The 13,216-nt window shown below is 53.0% G+C and overlaps 1 protein-coding gene across 9 annotated transcripts in view; it reads left to right on the forward strand.

Annotated features, from left to right (window-relative positions):
- TMCC1 (transmembrane and coiled-coil domain family 1) overlaps window positions 1-4,668 on the forward strand; it is a 121,193-nt gene extending 116,525 nt beyond the window's left edge. For all 9 annotated transcript variants that reach the window (XM_074878737.1, XM_074878746.1, XM_074878738.1 and 6 more), the window contains one exon: window positions 399-4,668. In XM_074878737.1, the coding sequence (XP_074734838.1) occupies window positions 399-713 (315 nt within the window). In that variant the 3' untranslated portion in view covers window positions 714-4,668. The remainder of the gene's footprint in view (window positions 1-398) is intronic.
- The last annotated feature ends 8,548 nt before the right edge of the window (window positions 4,669-13,216 follow it).

Below are 13,216 nucleotides of genomic sequence, written 5' to 3' on the forward strand. Positions count from 1 at the left end.
CCAGCGGGAGGGCAGGGAGGATGGTGGGGCCTGAGGTGACGGTCGCACCGCATGCAGGGGCAGGCAGCTGACAGTGCGGAGCAGCAGCTGAAGTGTGTTTTGACTAAGCCTGACTCCTGCCCAGCCTGTCAGCTCTCTGACAAGCCTCTCTGGCGTAAATGAGATGCCGTGGTGCATTACAGACTGCTGTGCCTTGTTAACGAGGGGCTCCTCACCCTCGGTCCCATGCAGCGGCGCTGCTTCCTCTGCGCCCAGCGTGGCGGCCCGTGTCCCGTGGGTGGTGCGGAAGGCACGCAGGTGGCCCTGGGCCGGCCTTGTCGGTCAGGTGAGGGCCATGGGCCGCCCGCCGCGGGAGACGCGCGGGCGCTGGCGGCCCAGCAGTATGTTCTTGCTGGCAGGAGGCCCTGGAAGCGTGCCAGACCCGCATCTCCAAGATGGAGCTGCAGCAGCAGCAGCAGCAAGTGGTGCAGCTGGAGGGGCTGGAGAACGCCACGGCCAGGAACCTGCTGGGGAAGTTCATCAACATCCTCCTGGCTGTCATGGCCGTCCTCCTTGTCTTCGTCTCCACTGTGGCCAACTGCGTCGTGCCCCTCATGAAGACTCGCAATAGGACGTTCAGCACTTTATTTATAGTGGTTTTCATTGCCTTTTTGTGGAAGCACTGGGACGCCATCACCGGCTACTTGGAACGGTTCTTGTCTCCCTCCAGATGATGGCGGCAGGAATTGGCTGCGTCGGCCTCCTCCCGGTGCTCTTGGTGAGCAAGCGTGGCAAAGATTAGTCAGCAACTACTCCACTGAAGTTTTAAAGTGTCCGAGTGAATTTGTTTACATTTAGAATAACGTTTTTTCTCTGCGAGATGCATTGCAATAGTATTTTTTAGATTTTATTCAAGAACTCTTTTTGGCGAGAATCCTGGATAATTTTTATGTAGCATGGTTCTCTTTGGATGCAAATCTTAAGATTCTTTAAAGTGTACAAAAGAAATAAATAAAATACAGAAATTTGGAGCATACCAATGGGCAATTTAAATTGTGGCTTGAACTACTGTACTAAACCTGTCAGTAAGAAGAGAACGTGGTTAGCTTAAGATGAGCAAAGCTAAATCTAGTGCACAGCCTTGAATGATGGTACCACAGCAAACCTGTAACACTAAACTTTTACTGTGAAGTCTGCTCACATTCCATGTCCAAATGTATGCATTCAGAGTGGTTTCTTTCCTTAACAAGAGAAAAACAACAACGTGTGGATCTCTCTCCCAGCTCAGCGTCTGGGTTCGCCGTCTGTGCTAACCTGACTCACAATAACTCTGTAAGGCTGGCTGACTTTGCTAAGCGTATGAAGTGGAAGCCTCATGCCATACACAGTAACTGCACAGTCGTGCTACAGTATTTTGAAGTAGTCCTTGAAATACTTATCTTTAAGCAGAAGCCCTTGGTCGCACTTTTAAGGTTTTTTTTATATATGTATATTCACAGATTTAAAAAAAATCCAAACAGCATACTTGAAGAGTGTAATACTCAAACTCTCAGTGCTTCCTTATTGTTTCTAATAGGATTTTTTATTATAATTATTATTATTGGGGGTTTTTTTGGAAGGGGGTGGGAGGGTCATTACTTTTTTTTCCTTTTAAATAAAGAAGTGATGTTTTTAAATGAAGAAATGCGTGAATAATTGTGAGCCGTCTTGTCCTGAAACAGTTTTGAGGAGGGCAGAGAGTAGTTTCTAGTGCCAGCCTGTCTGGAACGCAGCGCTCTGCATATGCCATTTATCTGTCCTCCTGAGCATACAGATGCAGCATCATGAAAAACATCTATCTTCTCCACACATTTTTGCCATGTAGGGCTTTTTTTTTCTTTTTCCCAATGTGAAGGAGAGTATGTTTATGTTTCTCATTTGCACGTCATCTCTCATTCCTGGCCTCAGGATAAGAATAAGGAATTTCTCTTCATCCCTTCCTAGGGAAAAGACAGGTTCTTTTACGGAAAGAAATACCGAATCAACAGTCCACTTAAAAGAATGGTTGTCTCAGAAATATCTCTGATTTTTAAATAAACCCCTAAAAAGTGAAACCAAAGTTTTCCTCCTGTCAGGCTCTGGTAAGATCATTTGTGTGTCTGTGTTGAGATCTTCTTTGTACACTGTCTCTGTGAGGTGTGCCATGGAGAGCACCCTCTTCTTCAGCTGCGGGGGCAAGAGCTGGGTGTAGATTCTTTTTCAAAGCTCTAAAGGCAATGTCAGCTTCCAGTGTAACTCCCAAGGCCTGGCAGCACGCTGTTGCTGGTGCCCTGCTGGTACTGGCAGGCAGGCTTCCTGTCCAAGGCATCGGTGTTTGCTCTCTGCTGGTTTTTTGACTGGTGTCCCTTTCACTGTAGCAAAGCCAAGATTCAGCTTCTGTCTCCATGAAATCCAAAAAGACTCCAGGATTCTCTTTCAAACCATTTATGGTGTTTAGTTAGATCTTACTGTTTTTCCTTCCTTCCAGGCTTAAGTTCCCTCTAGGAACCAAATGTTGCCCAAGTGACCTAAACCAGCTGAAATCATACATATACCTATACAGAACATGTACATCAAAGATAGATAGATAGATAGATAGATAGATAGATAGATGGATGTAGAGGGAAGCCTAGGACTTTATGCTATGATGCAAATTCTGGGTTCTGAGAAGTTCCCTCAAAGTAGGTTAGCAGCCTGGAGGGTCTTCTGGTTGCCAGTGGAGGCAAGCCCTCTGCCGTCCAACCACCCTTCTTCCTTCTGTCTGTTTTTTCCATAGTCACAGGAAACTCAGGTACGGCCCTCCCAGGGATCCCAGCACACCTCTGTCACCACGTGCACTAATCTGCTCCTGTCCTACTTAAAACACAGATTGCCAATTGCAACTGACTCAAGCCAAAAATAATCACGCTTTCTACGGAGTTGCAGACGGAGCAAAGATTGCGTTAACATTCCCTCCCTAGACCATGCTTCTAGCTCCAGTGAAACCGTTCTGTTTACCATCCTTCTCTGGCTGATTCCAATTACGTGGGTAACTATTGTCTTCCCATTACATGCTTTTTGTCAGAAACAAAGGTGTGAATAACAGTCAGAACTGATTTGGCACATAATTGAAAAGCTTTGTTGCCTTTATTTCTGAAACCTGGCCTTTACGCCTCTGTTTTTCTCAGTTCTGATCATACTAGAATTGCTCATGGTAGGTTTTTATGTGGTCAAAGCAGGAAGGAGTTGAAAGCCAATGGATCTGGACACTTGGTGCCACTCATCCATAGTATCTGAAGGAAGTGTTTGTCCCTCCTCTTCTTTATATCTTGACTTTGTTTAGTGTCTCAACTCTGCGTCGTCTTCAGTAAATATCATTTGCTAATTTGCCAGAAGGCACAGGCTTAATAGAAACTTATCACCTCAAAACTGTTTGGTGAAGGCCATGTATGTATGGTTCTGGACAATGTCTGTCTGTCTGTCTCTTTCTCTCTCGACAGTTTCTTCCATTCCAGAAAGTTGTCTGCAGTAATGCCATGTATGATGCTGCATCCACTTTTCATATCCTAACACAACTGCCATGTGTTTTGCCTTTTGCATTAGCAGAACGTTTTGGGGTTTCCCTCCCTCTTCAATTTGAAGGTCTGTGATGATTTCTGATAGCTTAACAATGATTATATTGTTGGAAATGTGATTCTAGCTTTAAAGGCTCCCTCTCCTTGTAAGTGGTTGTGTTTGCTTTCTTGATGAAGTGTTTCTGGATGACACGTAGAGGACAGTTTCCGCTATGGATGTGAGTGTGCGTGTGAGTACCTTTTATTAGCCTTCCTTATGGGTGTAAACTTTTTAGTGGCCATCTCGGAGTTGCAGAATGTTTCCCAAAGCATTTTATATTCAGAGTTGAAACGATTCTGAAATTGCTTAGATATGTTTAGCCCATATCAACTTGGCTATAAAAAGGGAAGAATATAATGGACTGTGTTAGTTCAAAAAGCAGCAGCTCTTCATTGAAATTCCATGGTTCAAATGAAGTTCATCTGTTTCCCCCATTTGCTTTCTCAATGTAAAGAAAGAAAATCTTGATGCAAAAAAATTTACCATGTAAAATTTTATAAAGTTCTCTTTTCTCTCAGGCTCATTAATTTAGTTTAATGATACTCGGCATGCTCACAGCAGTTATTTCATTGGTTTGTTCCAATCCCATGAGTTCTTAGGGTCTGATCAGATTAAATGCTGACTTCTGCACATGTTGCACTGGGACAGGAAAGCACTGTCTTTCAGCTTTGAAAATATGCATTTTTTTTAATTAAACAAGCAGCATTATAACAAAAGAAGCCAAGCTACGAAGGGGTTCAAGATTGGGTAGTTTTGACAGTTTTTAAGTGAATTCTGAATGTGGCTAAAGAGTTAAAAACCCTGTGTGTCTGTGTTGTGTATGCCAGGTGGTATAGTAGTAGGCAATTGACTTAGCTGTAAGTGTGTTTTAAAAGTGTAAAAAAATAAACAGGAAAACTCACTTGCACGGGTTGAAAAGTACAGAAATGACACTTGTGAACGTAACACTGTAGTTTATAGGTCTTAAGCTGCTAATTGTTGAGAGAGATTTACATTTGTCTTGTCTGATTGTCACAGATTTATCTGTGACACTTTTACTGTATATAAAAAACTTTAAATAAAGACCTCAGCTATTAACACTGGCCTGATTTGGATGTTTGGGATGGGGGGGCTGGGGGGAGGGGGCTGGTGAGCAAGAAAAAGGTGTGTTAAAACTGTACTGAGCCCTAATAACTTAAATTTGAACAAGTTCTCCATAGACCTGATACCCGGCTTCATCCCAGAACCAACCGTACACCACTGGGCAGGGCAGGAATAAATTGGCTGCACTGTCTGGTCTCTGCGGGCAGAGGAAGAGGAGGAGCAGCACTGCATTCTTCCTCACCTGTTTCCTTCCCTGCCTCTCCCAGGGTCACTGCCATGCCCGCAGGTGTGGGGTTCGCACCCTGCGGTGTTTCTCTGACCCTGTCCCGGAGCCGGGTGCCATTAGAGGAGGTGACGTGCCCGGAGGCGACTGCCTCCGAAGAGCTGGGCTTGGTGGGTGCTCCCCCCTCCGCGCGGGTCTGTAACCCGGGCTGCCCGGCTGGGAAGGGCTGGGGGCTGGCTTCTTCAGATTTGTACAGGATAGTACAAATGAAAAATAAAACCCTTAGTGGGACCGTGGGCCCAGCTCGGTGCCGAGCGGCACACGCAAGGTGAGGTGCGGTTCTAGCCTGGCCTGTGTTTCTCACTGGATCTTGCCATGGAGCAGCGCTGGGCCCCAGCTCAGCTCTGACAGGGAAGAATCCAGCTGGTAGAATGGTGTTCCCTCACCCAGAGCCCACCCCCTCTTCTCCGAGGAAGGGCGAGAGCCCAGAGGATGTTGGTTGGGCCACCACTCTCAACAAGTATTTTGTCTACTGCATTTCATAGAAGAATTTCTGTATTCTTTAGTACTTGTACAAGCTGGAAGCGAGCAGATTCCTCACCTATGTGAAGAAAATACTCATTCCACTTGTTTTTTGGTCACGTGGCCTCAAGAACACAGAACCAAGAAGGGAATGGAAAAACTTTTTTAAGAGGAAAGAGACCAAGTATTTTTCTCTGTTTTCACAAAAAGCTGCAAGTGCTGTAAAACCAGCAAGAGGTCAAAAAGCAAAAGTAGCTGTTTGCAGGGATTTTTCTCCCCGTAGTCTCCCCACAACCAGAATGCAAATTCCAAGGTTATGGATGAAGCAAGTGCAATCATGCTTTTGCTAGAGCTGTCTGGCTCAAGACAGGACATGGGTGCTGGTTGTGAAGTTTAATGTTTCTGTGTTCTGGGGCGGCCACCTGATAGGCGCTGGTTGGACTCTACGGTTGTCGAACGCAGCTCAGGATCAACAGGGGGGTATAATGACCGAGCGTGAAAGCAGTGGCCTTCCACTCCCACATCAACAGTTTTAATCCCATAATTTAGAGGATTAGGAGTTGTTACTCAGCTTTTTGGTTAGTCTGTGGGAAGTGGTTTGATAGCTCCACCCAGGTCCTGGGGGACAAACAAATGTGGCAAGGCTGTGGCTGTGCTGAGTTGCCACAGTGGAGGTGGCTGATCTTTCTCACCAGAGCAGTCCTTCGCCCAGCTCAGATCGCAACACGCTGTGTTGATTGTGGAAATTGGGGCAGACAGAGCTCCCTGCCACGAGGCATCTGTCTTCAGGTTATTTAACAAACACCAAACCTACTTTCTGCTAAAGGACGGTGTTGGTTAGTGGTTTGCTGGCCTCAGCGGAGCCTCCCTCACTGACTGGAGTTCAGCTGAAATGGGAACTGGGTCCTCTGCTGCCCGAGTCAGCATGAAATGGTGCATCCCTGGGCAAACCAGCTCTGCTGAGGGCTTCATTCCCTAGACAGATCCCCTCTGAATTTAGGAATAAGTCACCACATGTGTGTGTTCTGCGTTTGTGCCAGCCTTGTGCCAGCCCTGGCCTGAAGGGGCAACAAAATCGGGAATGCTGCCTGAGGAGAAAAGTGAGAACAGAGTGGGAAGCTGTGATGTTTCAGCTGTGTAGCCCTGCCTGTGCACAGCTGATATTCGTCTTGCAATTGGAAGGTCAGTAGGAGTTCAAAAGTTCCTCCACTACACACTCAAAAGCACTTAAATCCTGCAGGGGTTGTGACAGCCTTGAGGACATCCCTATCTCCAGTTTCATTGTTTGAAGAAAACTTTTATGCCCAACACTGGCTGTGATAGGCAGGGAGTGGGAGCCCTAAGAGGTGAGCGTGAGGCTTTGGCCAGCACAGAGCAGCAGGTGAGTGTGACACACAGCTCCATCTCGTTACTCGAGGGGAGGCTGCTGGCACAGGTGAGCGGGCTGAGGGGGAGGGAGCGTCTGGGTTTGCTTGGGGAAGGAACTCTGAACTGGGAAGCACCGCGTGTCCTCGTTCCAGGCACACCCTGAGACCTAAGTGGGGTATTTTGGAAATGAACATCCTGCTTACCTGAGGGAGGGATCCTGGGAAGAGAACAAGGATCACATGAGGAGCAGGTCATGTTCACTGGTGGAGCACTCCTAGGCGGAAAACATCTTCAAGGAAATAACATCTGATCCTCCCAATTGCTGTCTCATGCATCCCGAGGCGGTTACGATCTTCGGCACGGGGATAGCAGTGCTCTCCCAGACAGTTCACAGCTTCCAGAAATGTTCCTTTGAAAGATCTTTTGCTTATTTCTGATCAACTCTGCTCCTGCGCTGGTCTCACCTGCATTTCCCTCCCTCTTTGGAAATGGACTGTAATGTAAGTATCAGCTGCCATTCTGTCTGTCCCATCCATCCCTTTCCCAGCTGGGCAGCACTGCTGATTGCTGGATCTGCGTGTGCAGCCCGAGCCCCCATGCCCGGAGCCCGAAAAGCCATCCCGGGGGTAGCTGGGCCCCAGCACCCCTGACCCACACGTGCAGAGCTGGCGCAGGCGGGGTGGTGGCGGGAAGCAAGCTCCAAGCCCGCAGCTACACGGAAAAACAACCGACCCTTCTGAAGGATGGGAATCCTGGGGAGCCGGGCCTGGGCAGCCGGAGGGCAGGCAGAGGGCAGGGCAGGAGGCCCCGGGGCTCCTCACAGCTGCCGGGGGGGCCCCTCGCGGGCCTCTGACCCACTCATCTAAACCACTTTAATTACAGGGGATTAACTAAAAGATGTTAATGGTTCTAATCTAATTCACGCTACTCTGAAGAACGCCAGGCCTTCCCCAGCAAAAACCCTCAACTAAGGCCTCCCACGGTGCCGGGGCCCTCCGCCTGCCGCCGGGGGAGCGGGGCCTGATGCCCCCTCTACTCGAGTCCAGCCGCCGGGGGAGCGGGGCCCGATCCCCCCCTCTACCCGAGTCCCCCCGCTCCGGCCGCTCTTCCCGCCTCGGGCCCTGAGGGGCCGCCCGCGGCCCCGCCCCTCGCGCGCTGGCGCCCCCTGGCGGCGGTAGCCGGGCCCGCGCCGCCGTCGGTCTCTGGCGACACCTGGCGGCCACCTGGCGCCGCAGCGCCCTCGCCCCCCCCGGGCCCGATCCCGGCGCGGGAGGCCCCCGGGCGGGGCCGTGTCTGTGCGGGGAGAACCCTCCCGCCCCCGAGGGGTTTCCCCTCTCTGGCGGGCATCTGGCGTCCCCGAGCTGAGGGCCGGGCGCCACGGCCCGCTCAGTCACACCAACACCTCGCCGAAGCCGCCCCGGAGCATCCCGGCCCTACAACCGTCCCGGGCTCTGTCGCGGGGCCGCGGGCGGCCGGGCAGCAGCACATCAAAGACCCTGAGCTGTTCCCAGTGCGTGGGACCCCTCTCCCCATGGCTGCGGGAGAAACTGCGGGTTATTACTGCTGGAATCTGCTGCTGCGGCCAGTGCTGGCCCCGGTGAGCAATAACCTCCAGACCCTGCACAGCCCTTGCCAGCACCGCGTCCAGGCCTGTGCTCAGCCCCTGGCTCTGCACGGGAAGGGCCGTGGCTCTGCACTGCATCACTGCTCTGGCTCTGGAGGGAGCAACTCCAAGGTTAATTGTTCATGGCACATGTTGACGGCTCTCAAACCAGCTTTCCCAAAAGGCCGAATGGCTCTGCTTCTGTGGGGTTAAGCATGGCTAAGTGTGAGATTGCCCTGAAAATCAGTCATTTGGCTGACCTGGAGCTTTCCTCTCCTCCAAGCGGGGCTGGAGTCTCCACAAATCTGGTGACATGCTCCTCCCTGCTTCATCCGCCGAAGCCAGCGTGCCAGACGGGCTCTGTGGGGCACAGGCCTGATCCCCTGCCACTGCCTCTCCTGCTGCCGTCCGTGCTGTGCTGGGTGTTTGCTGGCAGTCCTGGTGCCTCCTCGGGCTCGTGAACAGCACGTTGTCCCGTTCGCTGACTCACCCCGGCAGCAAAGGGGAGCCACGCTGGCCTCAGCCCTGCTCTCGTGGGGTTGTGTGTCCAGCAGCAGAGATCACTCACAAAAGCGCCTTTTCTCAGATGCAGGGTTGGCTCCAAATGAAAAAAAAAAAAAAGGAGGGGGAAGGAATCATATGAGATTTGGCGGTTCTCTGGGGACAGGACAGAGAGAGCACAGGAGCAATGGCCATGTTGATAAACTCCCCATTTCCTGACACCAACCAGGGAAGGAGGGAGCTCCGCAGTGCAGAGCACTGGGGCTGGAGGTGGCCACGGGGCCAGCTCGGCGGGAGGTGGCCCACAGGGCACGCAGGCACATGCTAGCAGGGCAGGATGGCAGAGACAAGCCGCCTGCTCACCCTGGGGTGAGATAAGCCTGCAGAGCTCCAGCCTGGAGATGCTCTTACCTGTTAGCAAAGCGCCCATCGTCTTTCTGCCATGTCCCCCTCCCAAACACTGCCCACAGCTAAGCACCTTTGCCAGGTGCTAATAGTGTGGTTAATTACTGGAGCAGGGTGCAGACACAGCTGATGCTGGGGAAGGTGCGATGTGTGGAGCAGGGGCTGCCCGCAGTTTGGGAACCAGGCACGGCTGTGAGCTGGTAAAAGCAGCGTGCTAACTGGGAAACGCCTTTCAGCTGAGCTGCTAAAAATCCTTCCCCCTCTCCCCATCAGCAAAAGGAAACCTGGGGCTTCACTGTCCCAGACACTCTTTTGTTCTGCGCTGGTACATGGACAGTGGCAGGAGCTGCTTGTGGACTCCCACACAGGAATTCACTGACTCAAAAAGTGAGCGAGCTGGGCTGTCTTGTCTGAACCCCAAACAACTCAGGTCCTTCTGTGGGGTCTGTGGGCCCAGCCCGGCCCCACAGTGTGTTGCCTGCAGAGCCTGTGAGGGGAGGCTTGAGCCTGGGGCTGAGCCACAGTGGCTCTGGGGACAGCATCTTGCTGCTGACACACCAGCTCTGCGAAGTGCCGCAGCGCTGAAGCCGTTCCTGGCGCAGGTCTCATGAGGAGGCCTGGAGCCAGCTGCTGCGGGTGCTGATACACGGGGAGCGCCTGCTTTTCCTCTCCACTGTGCTGGCTGATAAGCACAAAGTGTACGAAGAGAAGTGGCAAAGATGGACTTGCCCAGTCTCCACATCTGATATAGAAACACAGGTTGCTAGGCTAACCTAAACATGTTTTACACATGGACAGAGCAGTGAGCAGGAGTGATAATGGCAGTGGAGTAGATAGATTGCTGCTATCTGGGTTACAAAAGGGCTTTTATTTAATTATGCTCAATTTGCTTCCCCTGCCTGTGGATTCCTGCACTGCTGGCGCAGGGCTCGCCAGTGCCTGCCGCCCCGAGGCAGCAGCAGGCAGGGAGGCAGCAGGTGCCTGTGCCCGGGGACCTGCCCTGATGCTGCGTGGGGTGGTCAAAGCCGCCTCACGCAGGCGTCAAGCCCCAGCTCCGTGCAGCGGTGCCGTAGGCTCGTGCTCGCGCCCGCCAGCTTCCCAGGGGACTGCGGGTGGGTGAAGTCCACGCCTCTCCCGGCTGCCTTGGCTCAAGCCCCGCGCTGATTTTATTGCGGCTGCAGCACCTGGCAGAGCTGGCACACGCTCTGCCGCCTTCTATTTTAAGAACTCCCTTTGAGCGTGTGCGTGGGGATAGCTGCTGTTCCCACGGATCTTGTCAGGGCAATGGTGAGGCTCAGCTGGTGGGAGGCTGCTGCTCCCCCTCTGAGACAGAGGCGTCCAGAGTAGCCGCGAGGCCAGCGACAGCCAAGGCCAGCCGGGACTGTGAAGGTGCTCCCAGCTGCACGCTGAGGTTTCCCCTTGCTGAGGCATCTCCCCGCAGCGAGACCAGGGGCAGGGTGGAGGAGGTTCGCCCAGGATGCCCCTGCGTAGCCAGGGAGCCAGCAGCACTGCTGAGGCCCCAGCGCTGCGTCGGCCGCCGGCGGCTCACAGACTCGGGGGGGAGTGGGGACACTGCGCTGGTGCCCCCAAGTCCTCCCCCAGTGATGCCAGGTGGGGCCATGGCCAGGCTCAAGGCGCAGACTGAGGACGAGGAAGGTCCCGCCGGGCATCCCCAGGGCTCTCTGCCTGCCCCTGGCAGCAGCACTCAGGGCCCTCCTGGCCAAGCCCTGGTTTTCCTCCCGGAGGCTGGAGGGCTGGGCTGGGCCCCAGGCAAGGGTCTCACCCCGTGGGCGTGAGCTTTGGGCAGGGAATAGGGGCAGAGGAGAACAGGAACTTGCTGTTTTTTCTTGCCACGTTCTCGTTTCCGTCGCTTGTGGCTATCCCACAGTCCAGAGCCACATCATGGCTTTTAAAGGTGCTGGTTTTGCTTCTCTATTAGCACGCTTCAGCTCTGACTCACTTCCTTTCCCACCGCCGCTTGTCTTGGCGACTGCTGAAGGAAATCCCTCTGCGAGCTCCTGTCTAGGAGGCTGATGGGGCAGCTCCTGGCGTGCTTTGATCTCTCTCCTTCAGCACGAGCTGTTGCAGTAACTTGCCAGGTCACAGACACACAGGCTGGGGTTCATTCAGGACATACCTGTGCTCCCTAACTCTTCCCCACCCACAGGCTTCTTAGGAGGAGCAAGCCAGCAGTAATCACTGCTTGTGTTTCCATTTATTGTCAACTTTGAGCTTGTGTTTGAGCGGATGTTTGATTTTTTTGCCTGGAGCATCTGGAAACCCTGAGAATTTCGGACAGTACAGGTAGCTGTCACAGCACACAGGCAATCCATCCCTGCCCTTTCGGAGAAGGAGAATCTGGGGAGGGCTGAAGTTTTTCACCAAGGAAGCTTCTAACACATGCTTGAAGCTCTGGCTAAGCATAAATTAATTAATTAATATTCAAGGACTCCTGCCAAGAAGCCTGGCAGAGCAGCCCTCCTCCAGCCAGGCACGGGAAGGTGGAATGACATCCCTGATGTCACCAGCGGCACGGATGGCAGGTCTGGGCACGGGACACTTGAGCCCTCTGGGCCGCTGCCAGGAAGCTGGGCTGCTGCTTCACCAGCACAAACATGGGCACGGGTGCCGAAGGGTCTCACAGGGTGCCCACTCCAGGCGCTCCCCCGCCAAGGTGGGCACGGGCTGCCCCGATGTTGGTGCTCAGAGCCTCCTGCTACATCCCTCTGGTGCGGTGACAGGCAGGGTCCCTGCTCCCCCAGGGAGTCACACCGGACTCCAGCCACTGCCTAAGGTCTCTTTGAGAGGTGGGAGGGATTTTGAAGCACCGGCCAGCCCCCAGTGCGTCCTCTCTGCCCTGTGAGCCGCAGGTGGGGGCAGAGCGCAGTTTTTGTTGTGCTCAGAAAAAAATCACATGGAGCCTGGTTGCTTTTCCACCTTGATTTACTATCAGCTTTGACAAGCTCTGTCTCTTGGCTCTTCTGATACTGCCAGCCATGTCTAATGCTGTTGATTTGATAATATATCTAATCTGGCTTTCTTGAAAACGCCCGGTATCTCAGAGCTGCTGTTCTCCTACTTGAACCATCTTCCTTCCTTGCCTTCTTTCTATCTTTCCCAGCTGGGGCCAATCTGTCCGGGAAATAGTCCAATTTGCTTCCATCTGATGGGAGCGGATCCCAGCTCTGTTCCCTTCATCTACTCTGGAGCTGAAATCAGCCTGGGTCATTATTTTGAAATCCTTCATTTTCCTCCCCCCTCCTTCAGTGGAGGCACTGGTGAAAATACCTCTAAATACCTCTTCCTTTGGGGTTTTCGCAGAGCAACCACCACCTGCTCCGTGTGACACGGTTGTTTGAGGTCCTGACAAGATACTCCCCGCTTTTTAGACCGTACTGTGGTCTGAGGAGGAGCACCAGCGTCCCCTGTTGGATACAACTTGAACTAGTGGGTCTGAGCCGGGCCTAAAGCTCTTTGCAGGCGTCCTTTGAGGGCCCGGGGCCCCTGGTGCATGCAGAGCCCCTCGAGCTCGGGGTGCAGCACCCTCCGTCACGCAGCTCTCTTGGCTGCCAGTTGCCACGTGGGCAGGCCGGGCTCTCTAGTGCATGGTGGTGCCTTGCTGAAGGACCTCCTGGCCCCTCTCGCTCCATCAGCGCTCACTGGAAGGGCCTGTCTGAGCTTGTTGTCATCCTGGGTGCAGATTTGGTGTCAGGCACCAACAGGCCTTAACGACCCTGAGCAGCCCCACCTGGAGCCTCTACCCCTGGCCAGGCCCAGGAGCTCATTTAAACCCAGGGCTGGATCTGCAGGCCTGGCCTGGAGTATGTTGTAGGTACTGCTTCCATTCCCTCTGGATGGACCACAGGCACCTCGTCTCCTGGTGACCCTGCTGATGGTACGTTACAGCTTCCTCCAGCCTC

Source organism: Strix uralensis, chromosome 10, assembly GCF_047716275.1.
Source record: "Strix uralensis isolate ZFMK-TIS-50842 chromosome 10, bStrUra1, whole genome shotgun sequence".
Classification (NCBI taxonomy): Eukaryota; Metazoa; Chordata; class Aves; order Strigiformes; family Strigidae; genus Strix; species Strix uralensis.